The sequence below is a fragment of the Patella vulgata genome, chromosome 3, assembly GCF_932274485.2.
Source record: "Patella vulgata chromosome 3, xgPatVulg1.2, whole genome shotgun sequence".
Classification (NCBI taxonomy): Eukaryota; Metazoa; Mollusca; class Gastropoda; family Patellidae; genus Patella; species Patella vulgata.
In genome coordinates this window covers 30,545,004-30,567,572 of record NC_065881.2, presented here as the reverse complement: position 1 = coordinate 30,567,572, position 22,569 = coordinate 30,545,004, and the positions used below count along the sequence as shown (strand labels likewise).

Genomic DNA, 22,569 nt, shown 5'->3' with positions numbered 1-22,569 from the left:
CATTAGAATTTGCTTGGCTTCTAGTTCTACCCCATGCTAACGTTTCGTATTATATACAATACATCTAATACCATGGATTTAGCTTTTTTTTCAAGTTATCCAAAATCATTGAAAATCAATATACTAGTTGTTCTCAAGACCTTGTATCAATCTAAATGTAATCAAATTGTCACTTTGGCCTGTAGAGCATCTGCAAGATTTTTCAAAGTAATCAAGGCACATAACTCGGAAATCCTTGAAAGTATATAGGCTACTTTGTCTAATGACCCTAAGCACTGTATATAAATCTAAAGTCAATCGGATATTAACTTTACCCCCGAGAGCGTTCACAAGATATTTAAAAGTGATCAAGGGCCATAACTCTGGCAGTAATTATCAAAAATCTTTGAAAATCAATAGGATTCTTCGCCACATGACCTTAAACACTGTGTATACATTAAAGTCAATTAACTTTAGCCTTTAGAGTGTCCTCGAGATTTTTCTAAGTGATCAAGGGCCATAGCTCTAGCAATAATTATCGGAAATAGTAAAAAATCAATAGGATTCTGTATCTCATAACCTTAAACACTGTGTATGAATTTAAAGTCAATCGGATATTAACTCTACCCTTTACAACGTCTACAATATATTTCAAAGTGATCAAGGGGCATAACTCTGGCAGTAATTTCCGTAAATCGTTCAAAATCAAGAGGCTTCTTCGACTCATGACCTTAAACACTTTATAAATTTAACGTCACTGTGTATAAATTTAACGTCAATCGGTTATTAAATTTAGCCTCTAGAGAGTCCGCAATTGTGGATGCCGGATGGATGAATGGACAGACGGGGTCGACGACAATATACGACCACAATTAAATGTGAGCGTATAGAAAGGGAGCTTAATATGCCATATATCATGTTATGTGCCTTAATGCAGCATATATGTTTTTAGAAGAAAAATATCAAATCTTTCTTATTTTCAGATAACAAGCTTAAATATATGTCCCTGTAAAATTTGTTTGGATTGTATGAAACAACATTTTGCTATCTGTGTGAATGAAAAAAATGTACGAAAATGGACATGTCCTGTATGTGCCTTACCCAATATGGGAGATCCTGATGTTGCTCAAGAATATTTATCTTTTCTGAAATTGCTGGTAAGTTTATCCAGTTTAAATTTGCATGAATAAAATAACTGTGATAATTAAAAATTGACAACTAAAACATGTTAAAAGAAATAAAATTTGGCTAAAGACGTTTTAAAGCACAGATTGTAAAAACTGTTCAAATATACATTCATTACAAACTAATGGTGGTTGCCTTCAAACTGCTTGACAAAATGGCCACTCTTCGTACGCAAATAGTGTAAAAGTATGTAACGCCAAGGTTGTGGAGCCTCTAGAGATCACCATTTTTATTCAATTTTGATGAAACTTAAAATATATGTTTATGTCCCAAAGGTCTCGGTTCTTTTCGATATTGGTGCTTATTGTAAGTAAATTCTGTGATTATGGCCCCTGATTGTACAAACAATCACGTTTTTATACACCGACATTTTGAAATATAGGTTTAGCTCCTTGTATGCAAAATCAGTGAAATCTCGCTTAACGACCAACTCGGTATTACAGGCAAGTCACGTATACGACCACATATTAAAAGAAGCAATTTTTTTCTTCTATACTCAATATAGATTGTGTTCAGTAATACAGGCAACTCACTAATACAGATTACGACCACCGAAGCCAGTCCCAATCAGTCAATTTCATTGTGTTTGTGACACGCGATTACGACCACTGATTGGGATTAGTCAATCTAAAGACCGAGATCATAGCAGTCAACCAGTCGAGGTTGATTGATTTCATTGCAGCCATTTCACGAGCCGGTAATCATTCTTTGTTGACCTCATTTTTTATACGCCCATATTTTTAGCTTTTGGTCCATCTAGAGGTCACAATTTTTAGCCGGACAAAATGGCCGTCCCCCATACGCAAATTACCTGGTATAGTAAAAATATGGTACAACAAGGTTGTGGACCCTTTAGAGGTCATAATTTTCATCCAATTTTGAGGAAACTTGAAATGCATGTTTATAACCCAAAGATCTTGGTTCCTTTCAATATTCGCGCATATCAGACTGGAACTTCCTGGATTATGGCCCCAGATTGTACGTAAAGTCATGGTTTTGTCCCCCGCCTTTTGTAGAAAGCTGGGCCCTGATTAACGAAATTTGAACTTAAGATAAAATCCAAATTTTAGTAGATACCTCAATTTTGATTGGCTAAGCACTAAAATCAATCTAATATTGTCCAATCAAATCAAAATTTGAATTTTATCACAGTTAAGTTTTCGTGAATAAGGGCCCAGGGGACTATTAAAATGGGTCCATCCGTCTGTCTGTCTGTCTGTCTGTCTGTCTTGCCGTTACACTTTTTGGGACACAATAACTCTCTTTCTTGGTGTAGGTGTTTATTAGGTCAATGCCTTGATGGAGTTCGAAGATGAGCATTTTCGGCTTAGGGTAAGCAAAGATGAGCAATTTGATTGGTTGATGCTTTGGGACACGATAACTTTAGTTCTAATTAAATGAGAGTGATGAAATTTGGTGTATAGATTTATTACAACAATACCTTGACTATGTTCGATAATGAGCATTTTCTGCTCAGGGTAAGCAGAGCGAAAAGCAATTTGATTGGTTGAGACTTTGGAACACAATAACTCTCATTCTAATTGAGCTGTAATGTTCACACTTGGCGTAGGTGTTTAGTAGGTGAATTCCTATGACTCACAATACCCAAAACAGTTCTAATTGGCGTAGAGATACACAGCTTAAACAGAAATGTGCATATTTATTGGGAGATTTTAAAATGCAAAAAAGTGTTTTTGACTAATTTCCCGAAATACGCCCTTTTGACACTTCACTGACGATATATTGACACTACTACTTAATCAAAATCTGCACATCATCTCATTTTACAGCCAAAAATGTCTGCCATCTTGGAAATATGCTATGTATATGAATATGTGATCATATTACAAGGTTGTAAATGTCAGGAATGGAATCTGCGACCCCGAAAACATATATATTGACACCAAACACTACTACTTAATCAAAATCAGCACATTGTCCGATTTTCCCGCTAAAAATGGTCGCCATCTTGGAACTATCTTCATGAAGTGATGGAAAAAATCTGAAATATAGTCATGACCCCTGCCAATATTACTACATTGACAAATCACAGTTGATATGTCGATAACATTATAAAAAGGTGAAAATAAAAAAAAAATAAGTTGGAATATTATCGCAAATTGGCTACCCTCAAAAAATGACCTCCCTTACATGAAGACCTACTCAGAAAAAATGTCAACATTGGTTTTTTGTCATCAAATATCAAAACCTACAAAATAAAGCTTATTCCACGATTTCTACCCGAAAAGCTGACAGATTTACATTAAGGATCGGACTAGGATCCTAATGTTTTTAAAAATTACAGACCTGTCTCTAACTTAAGTTTTATTTCTAAAATATTGGAGAAATGTATCGCTTCTCAGATAAAGGTCCATTTAGATGATAACTGTTTGTATGAACCATTTCAAAGTGCTTATAAACAATTTCACAGTACCGAAACAGCTTTAAACCGGGTTTCAAATGATATTTTAATGGAAATTGATAATAAAAAATGTACATTTTTAATTTTATTACCCACTTAGCCACGTGATCCCCCCATTAGGTGATATTGTCAGAAAATATGGCCTCAGCTTTCATTTGTATGCCGATGATACTCAATTATATATTTCCTTTACACCTAATTGTCCATCGTCTTTCAATTTATCAAAATTGCAACTTGAGAACTGTATTAGTGAAATTAGAAAATAGATGTCTAAGAACTTTCTAAAATTGAATGATGATAAAACCGAATATTTGTTATTAGGCTCAAGGCATCAATTAAGTAAATTTGCACATGATACCCCCCCCCCCCCCCTGTTGTAATTGGTAATTGTGATATATACTCTTGCAAAAAAGTAGGGGATATTGAAATGCAAATACCTATGCAGGTTGTGATATGATCAATAGTCATGGACACTTGACATGCTTTGAGAGTATGTTAACAGATGAAGAACTTATCGCCCCAACAGAACCACTGAGCTGCACATGCGACACGCAATAGCGCCATACACGTGGGAGGGGTTCATTGTCAAATTTGACACTTCAAGGAAGGGTTCATGAAAACTGCCGCGTGCTGGTTTATCCTATTCATGTTTGCTTTCCTATAGGTTCTTGCATAAGATTTACTGTTTAGCGTATCTTTGCTTTAGTGTGTTACGTTTAATTTGCAATGAGACGTCTTCAACATGATGAACGTCTACGTGCTATTGGCATGCTTCAAATGTGTTCTACACAGTGAGCAGTAGCCAACTTGCTTAATGTGTCACAGTCTGTGATCAGCAGACTGTGGAACCGGTTCCATATGAACTGTTTATGTTCATGTGTAGGCAATTGGCCTGTTATTAACATACACTGGTTACCTCTAATAAAAACAGCAGTGCGTTTCCATAGTTTTGTATTGTTTCTGAATAAACCCTACTTTTTTGAAGAGTATATTTTCATCTTATTCTGCTCGTAATATTGGTGCAATCTTTGATAGTTTTATGCTTATGGGAGCTCAAGTAAATAATATTTGTAAATTGTGCTATTTTAATATCAAAAATATAGGTAAAATACGTGTATTTATAACTGTAAAGGCCACTAAGTCACTTGTTAATTCTCTGGTCACTTCTCGATTAGATAACTTTAATTCACTTTTAGTTGGTTTACCTTTAAAGCTTATAGATAAATTACAAAAAGTTCAGAATACTGCAGCTGACTTTAACTAAGAAATGTGACCACTTAACTCCTGCTATATATAATTTACACTGGTTACCTGTTAAATATCGAATTGATTTTATTACTTACTTTTAAATGTTTAAATAATTTAGCTCCTGTTTACCTCTCAGATCTTTTAGAACTTTATACACCAGGCCGAACATTACGTACATCAGATAAACTACTTTTAAAGCCAAAAACTGTTCAACTAGTCTCTTATGGTCAGCGCTCTTTTAGTTATCAAGCTCATGTTTTATGGAATAATCTACCATTTAGTTTAAGATGTTGTACATCTCTTTATTCTTTTAAAAAACAACTTAAAACACATTTATTTAATCAGACTTTTAACTGACCCTGTATACAATCGTTAACATGTCCATAATCTTGTTGTTTATTTATGATTACATAGTCACTTTGTAAAGTGCCCCTGAACATGTTATATGAAAGGGCGCACTACAAATATGCTGTAATAATAATAACTAGAACTGCGACGCAGTAATGACGGGTTTCACCGGTGCCCCGTTACCCTTGAACATGTTTCACTTCCGGTACCGATGAAACCATTAAACAGGTTTCCATATAAGCATTGCACACATCAAATAAAATGTACACAGAATCAACCAAATCCAGCAATATCAATTCATTGTATACATTTGTTACATGTAAGTGATACTGACAAAATTACATTACTTCCGTTGATAATGAAAATGTTAAATTAGTTTTATGAAATCAGAAATGGCATAAGGCATCACATGGAGAAAATTTTATGTAAATCGAACAATAATTGCCACTTTTATAGACCAACAACCTTGAAAAGGGACTTGTAGAAAATCGTCTATTTCTTTGCAACCGTACAAGTTAGAAACCATTTTTTGGTGTCTGTATGATCGTATGGGTTCAATCTATTTGTTGACTGGAATCAAATATCATAATTTTAAAAACATTACAAATTAGACTCATTTGAATGAAATATCTGTTTTGAAGGCTAAAAATACAGTTTTTCCCAAAATGACATTACTTCCGGTGTTAATGAAAATCTTAAATTACTTGTATGGAATCGTAAATGGCATTAGGTATCACACGGTGAAAATTGTATGAAAATCGAATAATAATTGACACTTTTATGGACCAAAAACCTTGAAAAGTTACCTGTTGAAAATCGTCTATTTCTCCGCAACTGAACGAGTTAGAAACCACAAATACGACTCATTTGAATAAAATACTGGTTTTGAAGGCTATAAATACAATTTTTGCCCAAATTACGTAATTTCCGGTGATATTGGAAATGTTAAATTGGTTTGACCTTGTTAAAATTGACATTACGCATCAAATGGTGTCACTTTTATGAAAATCGAATAATAATTGACTCCTTTACAGGTAAACTAGCGTAAAGGGTGACTCATGCAAAATTGCCCATTTCTCGGCAACTGCTCATATTACAAACTAATTTTCACATACATTCTCTTCGTATGGATTATTGCTACTAGTTTATGAAAGTTTCGAAAAAATATATTTAAATATAAAAAGCCTTAATGGGTTGTGAATAGCTCATTTTTTCACCTTTTTTCGCCTTTAAATTGAAATGATCCGAAAACGAAATAAAAATTAAAAAAACTGAGCGCGATGATTTCTGCGCCTTAACAGGGCACAACCTTTCAGTCATACCAGATTTGAAAAAAATAATATTTGCTTTCAAAAAGTGGTACCGAACTGTCAAAATTGCAGTTTTTGCTAAATTTACGTCACTTCCGTTGCCGAAAGGAAAATGTACCGGTGACAAAAAAAATGACATTTTGGACCGCGGAACATATGAACTTTGTTTTATACAAATCGAACAATAAATAATTAATCCAGGACTGAAAAACTGAATTAGCCAATGGGGGCCAAGGAAAAATACGGTGACCCCTTTAACCCTTGGTAAAATACCACATAAAAATATTCATTAATAAAAAAGTTTTTCGTAAAAAATTAAATTTTCAAAATTTGGCGCCTAATATCTCCGAAGATTCGTCGAAAATAAAAAATCCAAAGAACCTTAGCTATGTGTCTTGTCTCTGGCTATGTCAAAATGTATCAAATATTACAATCCGACAATTATTGATAACATTACGGCAAAATATCGAAAAACGACAACTTCGGTGATTTCGGACATTTCGCATTGTCGCAGAACGTTAGAAATAGCTTTACAATTTAAGTCAAACCCACTTTCCCAGTTAAACCGAAGACATCGAATCGATCCGACAGGTAGTTTCTGAGATATGCTCAAATGGAAAAATAATAATAATAATAAGAAGAAGAAGAATAATCCGAACAAAAATAATCCGAACAAAAACAATAGTGTTTCACACTGGCTACGCAGTGTGAAACCCTAATAATAAGGTCAATGCCTTGATGGAGTTCGAAGATAGGCATTTTCTGCTTAGGGTAAGCAGGGATAAGCAATTTGATTGGTTGATGCTTTTGGACACGATAACTTCAGTTCTAATTAAGAGTCATTCCAAGAGAAAACCATGCAATATCAGGCAGATGTTCGAAGGTGGGGCTCGGCCGATTGGGTTCATATTCACAGGGTTTGGTTGACCCATCGCCGATTTCAGAAATCAGCCGTTTCTGAGATACAGGCCGATTACGTTTTGCCATTTTTATGTCAAATTTTGGAAATTTTTCCAGCACTACTACCGCTGTTACATGACCGTGGCGAACTAGGTTTTGGTTGTTCGTGATAGTCGGGGTCTTACCCTATCACATGATCATGGTCACCCGGTTCAAGTTCATTTTCCATAGGTGTCAGGGGGGTTGGATGGCCAAATGGTTAGCACGTACGTGCTGTATCATAAAGCCTGTCATTGAGTCAATTGGCGTGGTTTCGCATTCCTGATTTCCTCCCACTGCTAAATACCCCTACGGGCAAGCGAATTATTGAAATAGAATTAAACCATATGTTAGTTCCGAAATGACCCAGTTTGTGTCGAGTGGACTCCACTGGAGCAGGGTTAGCGATAAAAATTAAAATCAATTTATTTGCAGCTTGACCAGTTCTAACAACATAAGAAATAAAATCGTTGTCAGCTAACTTGCAACAGTGTGAAAATTCGTGTCGAAAGTTACCAAAAACTTCAGTTTTGATTGGGATACATCGGCGGATTATTTAGGTACCCAATCGCCTATATTGTTATTCAAAGGGCCAATATATCAACTCCAGCTCCCCTTCAACCCGCTTTGCCAAAATATTTAGTCTCAGTGTGGTTTGGCGTAGAGATACACAGCTTAAACAGAAATGTGCATATTTATTGGGAGATTTTAAAATGCAAAAAAGTGTTTTTGACTAATTTCCCGAAATACGCCCTTTTGACACTTCACTGACGATATATTGACACTACTACTTAATCAAAATCTGCACATCATCTCATTTTACAGCCAAAAATGTCTGCCATCTTGGAAATATGCTATGTATATGAATATGTGATCATATTACAAGGTTGTAAATGTCAGGAATGGAATCTGCGACCCCGAAAACATATATATTGACACCAAACACTACTACTTAATCAAAATCAGCACATTGTCCGATTTTCCCGCTAAAAATGGTCGCCATCTTGGAACTATCTTCATGAAGTGATGAAAAAAATCTGAAATATAGTCATGACCCCTGCCAATATTACTACATTGACAAATCACAGTTGATATGTCGATAACATTATAAAAAGGTGAAAATAAAAAAAAAATAAGTTGGAATATTATCGCAAATTGGCTACCCTCAAAAAATGACCTCCCTTACATGAAGACCTACTCAGAAAAAATGTCAACATTGGTTTTTTGTCATCAAATATCAAAACCTACAAAATAAAGCTTATTCCACGATTTCTACCCGAAAAGCTGACAGATTTACATTAAGGATCGGACTAGGATCCTAATGTTTTTAAAAATTACAGACCTGTCTCTAACTTAAGTTTTATTTCTAAAATATTGGAGAAATGTATCGCTTCTCAGATAAAGGTCCATTTAGATGATAACTGTTTGTATGAACCATTTCAAAGTGCTTATAAACAATTTCACAGTACCGAAACAGCTTTAAACCGGGTTTCAAATGATATTTTAATGGAAATTGATAATAAAAAATGTACATTTTTAATTTTATTACCCACTTAGCCACGTGATCCCCCCATTAGGTGATATTGTCAGAAAATATGGCCTCAGCTTTCATTTGTATGCCGATGATACTCAATTATATATTTCCTTTACACCTAATTGTCCATCGTCTTTCAATTTATCAAAATTGCAACTTGAGAACTGTATTAGTGAAATTAGAAAATAGATGTCTAAGAACTTTCTAAAATTGAATGATGATAAAACCGAATATTTGTTATTAGGCTCAAGGCATCAATTAAGTAAATTTGCACATGATACCCCCCCCCCCCCCTGTTGTAATTGGTAATTGTGATATATACTCTTGCAAAAAAGTAGGGGATATTGAAATGCAAATACCTATGCAGGTTGTGATATGATCAATAGTCATGGACACTTGACATGCTTTGAGAGTATGTTAACAGATGAAGAACTTATCGCCCCAACAGAACCACTGAGCTGCACATGCGACACGCAATAGCGCCATACACGTGGGAGGGGTTCATTGTCAAATTTGACACTTCAAGGAAGGGTTCATGAAAACTGCCGCGTGCTGGTTTATCCTATTCATGTTTGCTTTCCTATAGGTTCTTGCATAAGATTTACTGTTTAGCGTATCTTTGCTTTAGTGTGTTACGTTTAATTTGCAATGAGACGTCTTCAACATGATGAACGTCTACGTGCTATTGGCATGCTTCAAATGTGTTCTACACAGTGAGCAGTAGCCAACTTGCTTAATGTGTCACAGTCTGTGATCAGCAGACTGTGGAACCGGTTCCATATGAACTGTTTATGTTCATGTGTAGGCAATTGGCCTGTTATTAACATACACTGGTTACCTCTAATAAAAACAGCAGTGCGTTTCCATAGTTTTGTATTGTTTCTGAATAAACCCTACTTTTTTGAAGAGTATATTTTCATCTTATTCTGCTCGTAATATTGGTGCAATCTTTGATAGTTTTATGCTTATGGGAGCTCAAGTAAATAATATTTGTAAATTGTGCTATTTTAATATCAAAAATATAGGTAAAATACGTGTATTTATAACTGTAAAGGCCACTAAGTCACTTGTTAATTCTCTGGTCACTTCTCGATTAGATAACTTTAATTCACTTTTAGTTGGTTTACCTTTAAAGCTTATAGATAAATTACAAAAAGTTCAGAATACTGCAGCTGACTTTAACTAAGAAATGTGACCACTTAACTCCTGCTATATATAATTTACACTGGTTACCTGTTAAATATCGAATTGATTTTATTACTTACTTTTAAATGTTTAAATAATTTAGCTCCTGTTTACCTCTCAGATCTTTTAGAACTTTATACACCAGGCCGAACATTACGTACATCAGATAAACTACTTTTAAAGCCAAAAACTGTTCAACTAGTCTCTTATGGTCAGCGCTCTTTTAGTTATCAAGCTCATGTTTTATGGAATAATCTACCATTTAGTTTAAGATGTTGTACATCTCTTTATTCTTTTAAAAAACAACTTAAAACACATTTATTTAATCAGACTTTTAACTGACCCTGTATACAATCGTTAACATGTCCATAATCTTGTTGTTTATTTATGATTACATAGTCACTTTGTAAAGTGCCCCTGAACATGTTATATGAAAGGGCGCACTATAAATATGCTGTAATAATAATAACTAGAACTGCGACGCAGTAATGACGGGTTTCACCGGTGCCCCGTTACCCTTGAACATGTTTCACTTCCGGTACCGATGAAACCATTAAACAGGTTTCCATATAAGCATTGCACACATCAAATAAAATGTACACAGAATCAACCAAATCCAGCAATATCAATTCATTGTATACATTTGTTACATGTAAGTGATACTGACAAAATTACATTACTTCCGTTGATAATGAAAATGTTAAATTAGTTTTATGAAATCAGAAATGGCATAAGGCATCACATGGAGAAAATTTTATGTAAATCGAACAATAATTGCCACTTTTATAGACCAACAACCTTGAAAAGGGACTTGTAGAAAATCGTCTATTTCTTTGCAACCGTACAAGTTAGAAACCATTTTTTGGTGTCTGTATGATCGTATGGGTTCAATCTATTTGTTGACTGGAATCAAATATCATAATTTTAAAAACATTACAAATTAGACTCATTTGAATGAAATATCTGTTTTGAAGGCTAAAAATACAGTTTTTCCCAAAATGACATTACTTCCGGTGTTAATGAAAATCTTAAATTACTTGTATGGAATCGTAAATGGCATTAGGTATCACACGGTGAAAATTGTATGAAAATCGAATAATAATTGACACTTTTATGGACCAAAAACCTTGAAAAGTTACCTGTTGAAAATCGTCTATTTCTCCGCAACTGAACGAGTTAGAAACCACAAATACGACTCATTTGAATAAAATACTGGTTTTGAAGGCTATAAATACAATTTTTGCCCAAATTACGTAATTTCCGGTGATATTGGAAATGTTAAATTGGTTTGACCTTGTTAAAATTGACATTACGCATCAAATGGTGTCACTTTTATGAAAATCGAATAATAATTGACTCCTTTACAGGTAAACTAGCGTAAAGGGTGACTCATGCAAAATTGCCCATTTCTCGGCAACTGCTCATATTACAAACTAATTTTCACATACATTCTCTTCGTATGGATTATTGCTACTAGTTTATGAAAGTTTCGAAAAAATATATTTAAATATAAAAAGCCTTAATGGGTTGTGAATAGCTCATTTTTTCACCTTTTTTCGCCTTTAAATTGAAATGATCCGAAAACGAAATAAAAATTAAAAAAACTGAGCGCGATGATTTCTGCGCCTTAACAGGGCACAACCTTTCAGTCATACCAGATTTGAAAAAAATAATATTTGCTTTCAAAAAGTGGTACCGAACTGTCAAAATTGCAGTTTTTGCTAAATTTACGTCACTTCCGTTGCCGAAAGGAAAATGTACCGGTGACAAAAAAAATGACATTTTGGACCGCGGAACATATGAACTTTGTTTTATACAAATCGAACAATAAATAATTAATCCAGGACTGAAAAACTGAATTAGCCAATGGGGGCCAAGGAAAAATACGGTGACCCCTTTAACCCTTGGTAAAATACCACATAAAAATATTCATTAATAAAAAAGTTTTTCGTAAAAAATTAAATTTTCAAAATTTGGCGCCTAATATCTCCGAAGATTCGTCGAAAATAAAAAATCCAAAGAACCTTAGCTATGTGGCTATGTCAAAATGTATCAAATATTACAATCCGACAATTATTGATAACATTACGGCAAAATATCGAAAAACGACAACTTCGGTGATTTCGGACATTTCGCATTGTCGCAGAACGTTAGAAATAGCTTTACAATTTAAGTCAAACCCACTTTCCCAGTTAAACCGAAGACATCGAATCGATCCGACAGGTAGTTTCTGAGATATGCTCAAATGGAAAAATAATAATAATAATAAGAAGAAGAAGAATAATCCGAACAAAAATAATCCGAACAAAAACAATAGTGTTTCACACTGGCTACGCAGTGTGAAACCCTAATAATAAGGTCAATGCCTTGATGGAGTTCGAAGATAGGCATTTTCTGCTTAGGGTAAGCAGGGATAAGCAATTTGATTGGTTGATGCTTTTGGACACGATAACTTCAGTTCTAATTAAGAGTCATTCCAAGAGAAAACCATGCAATATCAGGCAGATGTTCGAAGGTGGGGCTCGGCCGATTGGGTTCATATTCACAGGGTTTGGTTGACCCATCGCCGATTTCAGAAATCAGCCGTTTCTGAGATACAGGCCGATTACGTTTTGCCATTTTTATGTCAAATTTTGGAAATTTTTCCAGCACTACTACCGCTGTTACATGACCGTGGCGAACTAGGTTTTGGTTGTTCGTGATAGTCGGGGTCTTACCCTATCACATGATCATGGTCACCCGGTTCAAGTTCATTTTCCATAGGTGTCAGGGGGGTTGGATGGCCAAATGGTTAGCACGTACGTGCTGTATCATAAAGCCTGTCATTGAGTCAATTGGCGTGGTTTCGCATTCCTGATTTCCTCCCACTGCTAAATACCCCTACGGGCAAGCGAATTATTGAAATAGAATTAAACCATATGTTAGTTCCGAAATGACCCAGTTTGTGTCGAGTGGACTCCACTGGAGCAGGGTTAGCGATAAAAATTAAAATCAATTTATTTGCAGCTTGACCAGTTCTAACAACATAAGAAATAAAATCGTTGTCAGCTAACTTGCAACAGTGTGAAAATTCGTGTCGAAAGTTACCAAAAACTTCAGTTTTGATTGGGATACATCGGCGGATTATTTAGGTACCCAATCGCCTATATTGTTATTCAAAGGGCCAATATATCAACTCCAGCTCCCCTTCAACCCGCTTTGCCAAAATATTTAGTCTCAGTGTGGTTTGGCGTAGAGATACACAGCTTAAACAGAAATGTGCATATTTATTGGGAGATTTTAAAATGCAAAAAAGTGTTTTTGACTAATTTCCCGAAATACGCCCTTTTGACACTTCACTGACGATATATTGACACTACTACTTAATCAAAATCTGCACATCATCTCATTTTACAGCCAAAAATGTCTGCCATCTTGGAAATATGCTATGTATATGAATATGTGATCATATTACAAGGTTGTAAATGTCAGGAATGGAATCTGCGACCCCGAAAACATATATATTGACACCAAACACTACTACTTAATCAAAATCAGCACATTGTCCGATTTTCCCGCTAAAAATGGTCGCCATCTTGGAACTATCTTCATGAAGTGATGAAAAAAATCTGAAATATAGTCATGACCCCTGCCAATATTACTACATTGACAAATCACAGTTGATATGTCGATAACATTATAAAAAGGTGAAAATAAAAAAAAAATAAGTTGGAATATTATCGCAAATTGGCTACCCTCAAAAAATGACCTCCCTTACATGAAGACCTACTCAGAAAAAATGTCAACATTGGTTTTTTGTCATCAAATATCAAAACCTACAAAATAAAGCTTATTCCACGATTTCTACCCGAAAAGCTGACAGATTTACATTAAGGATCGGACTAGGATCCTAATGTTTTTAAAAATTACAGACCTGTCTCTAACTTAAGTTTTATTTCTAAAATATTGGAGAAATGTATCGCTTCTCAGATAAAGGTCCATTTAGATGATAACTGTTTGTATGAACCATTTCAAAGTGCTTATAAACAATTTCACAGTACCGAAACAGCTTTAAACCGGGTTTCAAATGATATTTTAATGGAAATTGATAATAAAAAATGTACATTTTTAATTTTATTACCCACTTAGCCACGTGATCCCCCCATTAGGTGATATTGTCAGAAAATATGGCCTCAGCTTTCATTTGTATGCCGATGATACTCAATTATATATTTCCTTTACACCTAATTGTCCATCGTCTTTCAATTTATCAAAATTGCAACTTGAGAACTGTATTAGTGAAATTAGAAAATAGATGTCTAAGAACTTTCTAAAATTGAATGATGATAAAACCGAATATTTGTTATTAGGCTCAAGGCATCAATTAAGTAAATTTGCACATGATACCCCCCCCCCCCCCCCCTGTTGTAATTGGTAATTGTGATATATACTCTTGCAAAAAAGTAGGGGATATTGAAATGCAAATACCTATGCAGGTTGTGATATGATCAATAGTCATGGACACTTGACATGCTTTGAGAGTATGTTAACAGATGAAGAACTTATCGCCCCAACAGAACCACTGAGCTGCACATGCGACACGCAATAGCGCCATACACGTGGGAGGGGTTCATTGTCAAATTTGACACTTCAAGGAAGGGTTCATGAAAACTGCCGCGTGCTGGTTTATCCTATTCATGTTTGCTTTCCTATAGGTTCTTGCATAAGATTTACTGTTTAGCGTATCTTTGCTTTAGTGTGTTACGTTTAATTTGCAATGAGACGTCTTCAACATGATGAACGTCTACGTGCTATTGGCATGCTTCAAATGTGTTCTACACAGTGAGCAGTAGCCAACTTGCTTAATGTGTCACAGTCTGTGATCAGCAGACTGTGGAACCGGTTCCATATGAACTGTTTATGTTCATGTGTAGGCAATTGGCCTGTTATTAACATACACTGGTTACCTCTAATAAAAACAGCAGTGCGTTTCCATAGTTTTGTATTGTTTCTGAATAAACCCTACTTTTTTGAAGAGTATATTTTCATCTTATTCTGCTCGTAATATTGGTGCAATCTTTGATAGTTTTATGCTTATGGGAGCTCAAGTAAATAATATTTGTAAATTGTGCTATTTTAATATCAAAAATATAGGTAAAATACGTGTATTTATAACTGTAAAGGCCACTAAGTCACTTGTTAATTCTCTGGTCACTTCTCGATTAGATAACTTTAATTCACTTTTAGTTGGTTTACCTTTAAAGCTTATAGATAAATTACAAAAAGTTCAGAATACTGCAGCTGACTTTAACTAAGAAATGTGACCACTTAACTCCTGCTATATATAATTTACACTGGTTACCTGTTAAATATCGAATTGATTTTATTACTTACTTTTAAATGTTTAAATAATTTAGCTCCTGTTTACCTCTCAGATCTTTTAGAACTTTATACACCAGGCCGAACATTACGTACATCAGATAAACTACTTTTAAAGCCAAAAACTGTTCAACTAGTCTCTTATGGTCAGCGCTCTTTTAGTTATCAAGCTCATGTTTTATGGAATAATCTACCATTTAGTTTAAGATGTTGTACATCTCTTTATTCTTTTAAAAAACAACTTAAAACACATTTATTTAATCAGACTTTTAACTGACCCTGTATACAATCGTTAACATGTCCATAATCTTGTTGTTTATTTATGATTACATAGTCACTTTGTAAAGTGCCCCTGAACATGTTATATGAAAGGGCGCACTATAAATATGCTGTAATAATAATAACTAGAACTGCGACGCAGTAATGACGGGTTTCACCGGTGCCCCGTTACCCTTGAACATGTTTCACTTCCGGTACCGATGAAACCATTAAACAGGTTTCCATATAAGCATTGCACACATCAAATAAAATGTACACAGAATCAACCAAATCCAGCAATATCAATTCATTGTATACATTTGTTACATGTAAGTGATACTGACAAAATTACATTACTTCCGTTGATAATGAAAATGTTAAATTAGTTTTATGAAATCAGAAATGGCATAAGGCATCACATGGAGAAAATTTTATGTAAATCGAACAATAATTGCCACTTTTATAGACCAACAACCTTGAAAAGGGACTTGTAGAAAATCGTCTATTTCTTTGCAACCGTACAAGTTAGAAACCATTTTTTGGTGTCTGTATGATCGTATGGGTTCAATCTATTTGTTGACTGGAATCAAATATCATAATTTTAAAAACATTACAAATTAGACTCATTTGAATGAAATATCTGTTTTGAAGGCTAAAAATACAGTTTTTCCCAAAATGACATTACTTCCGGTGTTAATGAAAATCTTAAATTACTTGTATGGAATCGTAAATGGCATTAGGTATCACACGGTGAAAATTGTATGAAAATCGAATAATAATTGACACTTTTATGGACCAAAAACCTTGAAAAGTTACCTGTTGAAAATCGTCTATTTCTCCGCAACTGAACGAGTTAGAAACCACAAATACGACTCATTTGAATAAAATACTGGTTTTGAAGGCTATAAATACAATTTTTGCCCAAATTACGTAATTTCCGGTGATATTGGAAATGTTAAATTGGTTTGACCTTGTTAAAATTGACATTACGCATCAAATGGTGTCACTTTTATGAAAATCGAATAATAATTGACTCCTTTACAGGTAAACTAGCGTAAAGGGTGACTCATGCAAAATTGCCCATTTCTCGGCAACTGCTCATATTACAAACTAATTTTCACATACATTCTCTTCGTATGGATTATTGCTACTAGTTTATGAAAGTTTCGAAAAAATATATTTAAATATAAAAAGCCTTAATGGGTTGTGAATAGCTCATTTTTTCACCTTTTTTCGCCTTTAAATTGAAATGATCCGAAAACGAAATAAAAATTAAAAAAACTGAGCGCGATGATTTCTGCGCCTTAACAGGGCACAACCTTTCAGTCATACCAGATTTGAAAAAAATAATATTTGCTTTCAAAAAGTGGTACCGAACTGTCAAAATTGCAGTTTTTGCTAAATTTACGTCACTTCCGTTGCCGAAAGGAAAATGTACCGGTGACAAAAAAAATGACATTTTGGACCGCGGAACATATGAACTTTGTTTTATACAAATCGAACAATAAATAATTAATCCAGGACTGAAAAACTGAATTAGCCAATGGGGGCCAAGGAAAAATACGGTGACCCCTTTAACCCTTGGTAAAATACCACATAAAAATATTCATTAATAAAAAAGTTTTTCGTAAAAAATTAAATTTTCAAAATTTGGCGCCTAATATCTCCGAAGATTCGTCGAAAATAAAAAATCCAAAGAACCTTAGCTATGTGGCTATGTCAAAATGTATCAAATATTACAATCCGACAATTATTGATAACATTACGGCAAAATATCGAAAAACGACAACTTCGGTGATTTCGGACATTTCGCATTGTCGCAGAACGTTAGAAATAGCTTTACAATTTAAGTCAAACCCACTTTCCCAGTTAAACCGAAGACATCGAATCGATCCGACAGGTAGTTTCTGAGATATGCTCAAATGGAAAAATAATAATAATAATAAGAAGAAGAAGAATAATCCGAACAAAAATAATCCGAACAAAAACAATAGTGTTTCACACTGGCTACGCAGTGTGAAACCCTAATAATAAGGTCAATGCCTTGATGGAGTTCGAAGATAGGCATTTTCTGCTTAGGGTAAGCAGGGATAAGCAATTTGATTGGTTGATGCTTTTGGACACGATAACTTCAGTTCTAATTAAGAGTCATTCCAAGAGAAAACCATGCAATATCAGGCAGATGTTCGAAGGTGGGGCTCGGCCGATTGGGTTCATATTCACAGGGTTTGGTTGACCCATCGCCGATTTCAGAAATCAGCCGTTTCTGAGATACAGGCCGATTACGTTTTGCCATTTTTATGTCAAATTTTGGAAATTTTTCCAGCACTACTACCGCTGTTACATGACCGTGGCGAACTAGGTTTTGGTTGTTCGTGATAGTCGGGGTCTTACCCTATCACATGATCATGGTCACCCGGTTCAAGTTCATTTTCCATAGGTGTCAGGGGGGTTGGATGGCCAAATGGTTAGCACGTACGTGCTGTATCATAAAGCCTGTCATTGAGTCAATTGGCGTGGTTTCGCATTCCTGATTTCCTCCCACTGCTAAATACCCCTACGGGCAAGCGAATTATTGAAATAGAATTAAACCATATGTTAGTTCCGAAATGACCCAGTTTGTGTCGAGTGGACTCCACTGGAGCAGGGTTAGCGATAAAAATTAAAATCAATTTATTTGCAGCTTGACCAGTTCTAACAACATAAGAAATAAAATCGTTGTCAGCTAACTTGCAACAGTGTGAAAATTCGTGTCGAAAGTTACCAAAAACTTCAGTTTTGATTGGGATACATCGGCGGATTATTTAGGTACCCAATCGCCTATATTGTTATTCAAAGGGCCAATATATCAACTCCAGCTCCCCTTCAACCCGCTTTGCCAAAATATTTAGTCTCAGTGTGGTTTGGTATCCAGTCTACAAATCCAAGATGGCGTCTCCCAGTGAATATGGATTTTCGCAAATTCTCGATCTAAAATGTCGATCATGATTATATAACCATTTTTTATTTCTATGAAAAATGGGAAACTTCAATTCAAATGATGAAAGTCGATAATTATGCAAAACGGACCCAATTTGCATGAAAATCCCCTATTTGACCTTGCCAGTGACCTTTAATCTCGAGGTCACACGTTGCTCTATCAACAGACCATATCTCATTCGAAAATATCGAAAAACAAATGAGTTAGAGTTGGGATTTAAAAAAATTTCTTGTCGGACATTTCACCGAAAATAAAGGGACATAACTTTTATCGTTATTTAGGCAGACCGATTCATACAACATTTAAAAATCAAGTGTCAACAAAATATTCAAATCCCGTACGTAATAAAAATATGCGCTCGATATTTTTGATATGTAATTCCAAGATTGTGGACACTCTAGAGAGCACAATTTTTTTATCCGATTTTGATAAAACTTAAAATGTATGTTTATATTGTAAAGATCTCGGTTCAATTCGATATTCGCCCATATCACATCGTAACTTCCTGAATTATGACCCCTGAATATACGAAATATCAAGGGTTTTTTTAGCTTGTAGTCCATCTTGATATCATAATTTTTTTTCGACTTGATGAAACTTTTATATATACTTTTATATCCCAAAGATCTTGGTTCCTTTTGATATTGTCGCATGTCGGACTGTAACATACTGGATGATGGCCCCAGATTGTACGAAAAATCGCTTTTTATTTAGCTTGTTCTGTGTTCATCTCTTGCAAAATGTGGGCATATCTTGCATGGCAACCGCTTATCCATATTTAATTCCCGTATGGTATTCAAATTTATGTCCGTACTATTCCTACAAAATTACGTGCTTTCGTAATACGATAGAATGAAATTTACCGATCCGTGCCTGCTTCAATCAAATTCACGCCAGTAATATTCCTCCAAAATTACGAGTCTTCGTTTATACAGCAGCAAATGAAAGAAATGCGTCCGAAATGAGAATTACTTGTGGTGATGTTAAATCATTTTCGGAAAATGGTATTCTAAAATTACATTGATAGTTAAGTTTATAACCCTAAGATCTCGGTTCCTTTCAATATTCGTGCATATCGAATCGTAACTTCCTGAATTATGACCCCTGATTGTACGAAAAATCGCGTTTTTAGCTTGTGGACCCTATAGCGGTCATAATTCTTATCCGATTTAAAAAATAACCGTTTGAATATATCACCGTTATACCCTAAGGATGGTTAAGTTCGAATTTCGTAAAAATCGAACAAAAACTGACAGACGAAATGGCCACGCCTCGTAGTCAAATAGCGTAAAAATAAGGTATATCAATGTTGTGGCCCCTGTAGAGATCACAATTTTAATCCAATTTTGATGAAACTTGAAATGCATGTTTATAACCCACAGATCCTGGTTGTTTTCGATATTCGTGAATATCGGATCGTAACTACCTGAATTATGGCCCCCTGATTGTACAAAAAATGGCGTTTGAATATATCACCGTTACACCGTAATGAAGGTTAAGTTCGAATTTTGTGAAAATCGGACCAAAACTGCCAGACAAAATGGCCGCCCCTTGTACGCAAATAGTGTAAACATCTGGTATATTAAGGTTGTGGACCCTCTGGAGGCCACAATTTTGATCTGATTTTGATGAAACCTGAAATACATGTTTATGAACCAAAGATCTTGGTTCCTTACGATATTCGCGCAAATTGGTTCGTAACTGCCTGAAATATGGCCCTTGATTGTTCTCTGTCTATCTCTTGCAAAATGTGGGCGTATCTTGCATGGCAACCGCTTGTTGAAATATTGTCGTTATTATTATTGAACGCTATATGGCATTTCAATTATGGTTGTCACGTGATCACTGTGCCGTGTGTCTATCATGGACGAATAAATAAAACCATTTGCAAGTTACTTGATAGAAAAAAACCTAAAAATTGTGTTTGAAAAACTACCATGGTGCCGTATCAGCTTATATCCATTATTCAGGAATATTACTGACATGAATTTCAAGCCTGTACGTGAATTAAATATGAAAATTTTTCCGAAAGGTGTACCTATTTGTCTATATTTTTGTGGTAATTAAATACAGTAGATTACGATATTTCACATAACAAATTACAACGAATTATTTTTGTTAAAGTCTGGTTATATTAAAGGGAATGGAAGCTTAAAAATTTGAAACCCAGTTCCTGCCGGAATCTCATTTGACCCAATACTGGCCGGTTCGTTTCAAAATGGATTAAGAACCCTGTTGTATAGTTTGATTGCTTGATACTTTTGAAAAAAATAAATGTGCGATTAATTCATGTGTTATCTATTTATTTTGGGATTTCACCGGGGGACATCAGCCTCACTGTTGGCTTGTTTAGCTTCTTCTCTGTCCATCTCTTGCAAAATGTGGGCGAATGTTGCATGGTGACCGCTTGTACTTCAACATTGTACTTTAAAGCTGCTTTTAAACCTGTTTTTTGTGTTTAATGTAGGTAAGTAATCTTTGTGAGCAAAATATTCAAGATAAATTTGATAAAAAAGCAACAGATTGGCAAATACAACAAGAACCAAACTTTAGATGGTGTGCCCACGTAAGTACATAGTATATTTATACATTATTATCACCTTCATCAGTAAGTCCTCAATACACAATTTCTATTGAACATTTGGGATCAGACTTCTTAATATATCCACTGTTGGTCAAACATGATAATCTGCTATGAGAATAATTTGAGTCTTAGGCCAAACAAAATAAATGTCTTGCGTCTCGGGTAACCGACAGCTGAAAATGTAGGAGGGGAAGGCGGCTTCTTTTTTTCTTTTTTTACCTCATTGCTGGCTAGGGGATCATCTGATCAGTATGGAATTTATATGCATTATTTAAATTAGTAAATTTCAACAATTTCTGTACATTACTTCCCCAGAGTTGAGACCCTTGTTTCAGTTTATAGAACCTTGTGAACACTCAAACGGCAAAAATTATAATCTGATCTGTATGAAACTGTCTTGTAAAGCCCCCCAATTACCTACAAAGGAATAAATATGCGACAACCCTTGTCGACCGCTCGCTCGGACGATTTAGCTGCTGTGGGCGTATGTTTCATTGCCTGGCAACCTATCTTTATCTGATTTCAATGAAACTTAAAATATAGGTTTATCACCCTAAGATCAAGGTTCCTTTCGATGTTGGCATGTATTGGACTGTAATTTCATGGATTATGGGCCCCGATTGTACGAAAAATCACCTTTTGAGCTTGTGAACACTGTAGAGGTCACAATTTTTATCTCGGATCCTTTCGATATTCGCGCATATCGGACCATAATTTCCTGAATTATGGCCCCTGATTGTACGAAAAATCGCATTTTTATACGCCCACATTTTCATGTGGACGTAATATTTCGATATTGGATTATGGCCCCTGATTGTACGAAAAATCACGTTTTTGGCTTGTGGACTAGGGTGTTTTATATTTGAACTTTTTTTCGCGATTGAACTCTACCATGTGCCATGCGTTTCCAATTGGGTCCAAACTGATCACCAGCGAATATTATAATTTTCCCAAATGTGAAATGTGAAATTTTTGAAAAAGTCGGAAAAATACTTTCTGTTACGGTAGACAGATGAAACTTGACACAATGCATCGAAAAGGCACAAAGATGAACTGCAATATATTTCAGAATTTTAGCATAAAAATTTAGGAGGGTTGCCATTTGGCATTTTTTAGAAAAAAAGTCTTTTTCTGTAGAATTTGTTAAGACCACGGTGATTAAACTCCACCAAAATGTCATAAACTAATTTATCTACACAAGTAGAGATAAATAAAGAACTAAATTAGTTATACGGGTTG

General features: G+C 34.9%; 1 protein-coding gene across 2 annotated transcripts in view; it reads left to right on the top strand.

Moving 5' to 3' along the window:
* The window catches only part of LOC126814503 (E3 ubiquitin-protein ligase RNF31), a 384,135-nt gene that overhangs the window by 239,471 nt on the left and 122,095 nt on the right, over positions 1-22,569 (top strand). For both annotated transcript variants that reach the window (XM_050539678.2, XM_050539679.2), the window contains exons 14-15: positions 963-1,136; positions 21,214-21,312. In XM_050539678.2, coding sequence (XP_050395635.1) covers positions 963-1,136; positions 21,214-21,312 — 273 coding nt within the window. The remainder of the gene's footprint in view (positions 1-962; positions 1,137-21,213; positions 21,313-22,569) is intronic.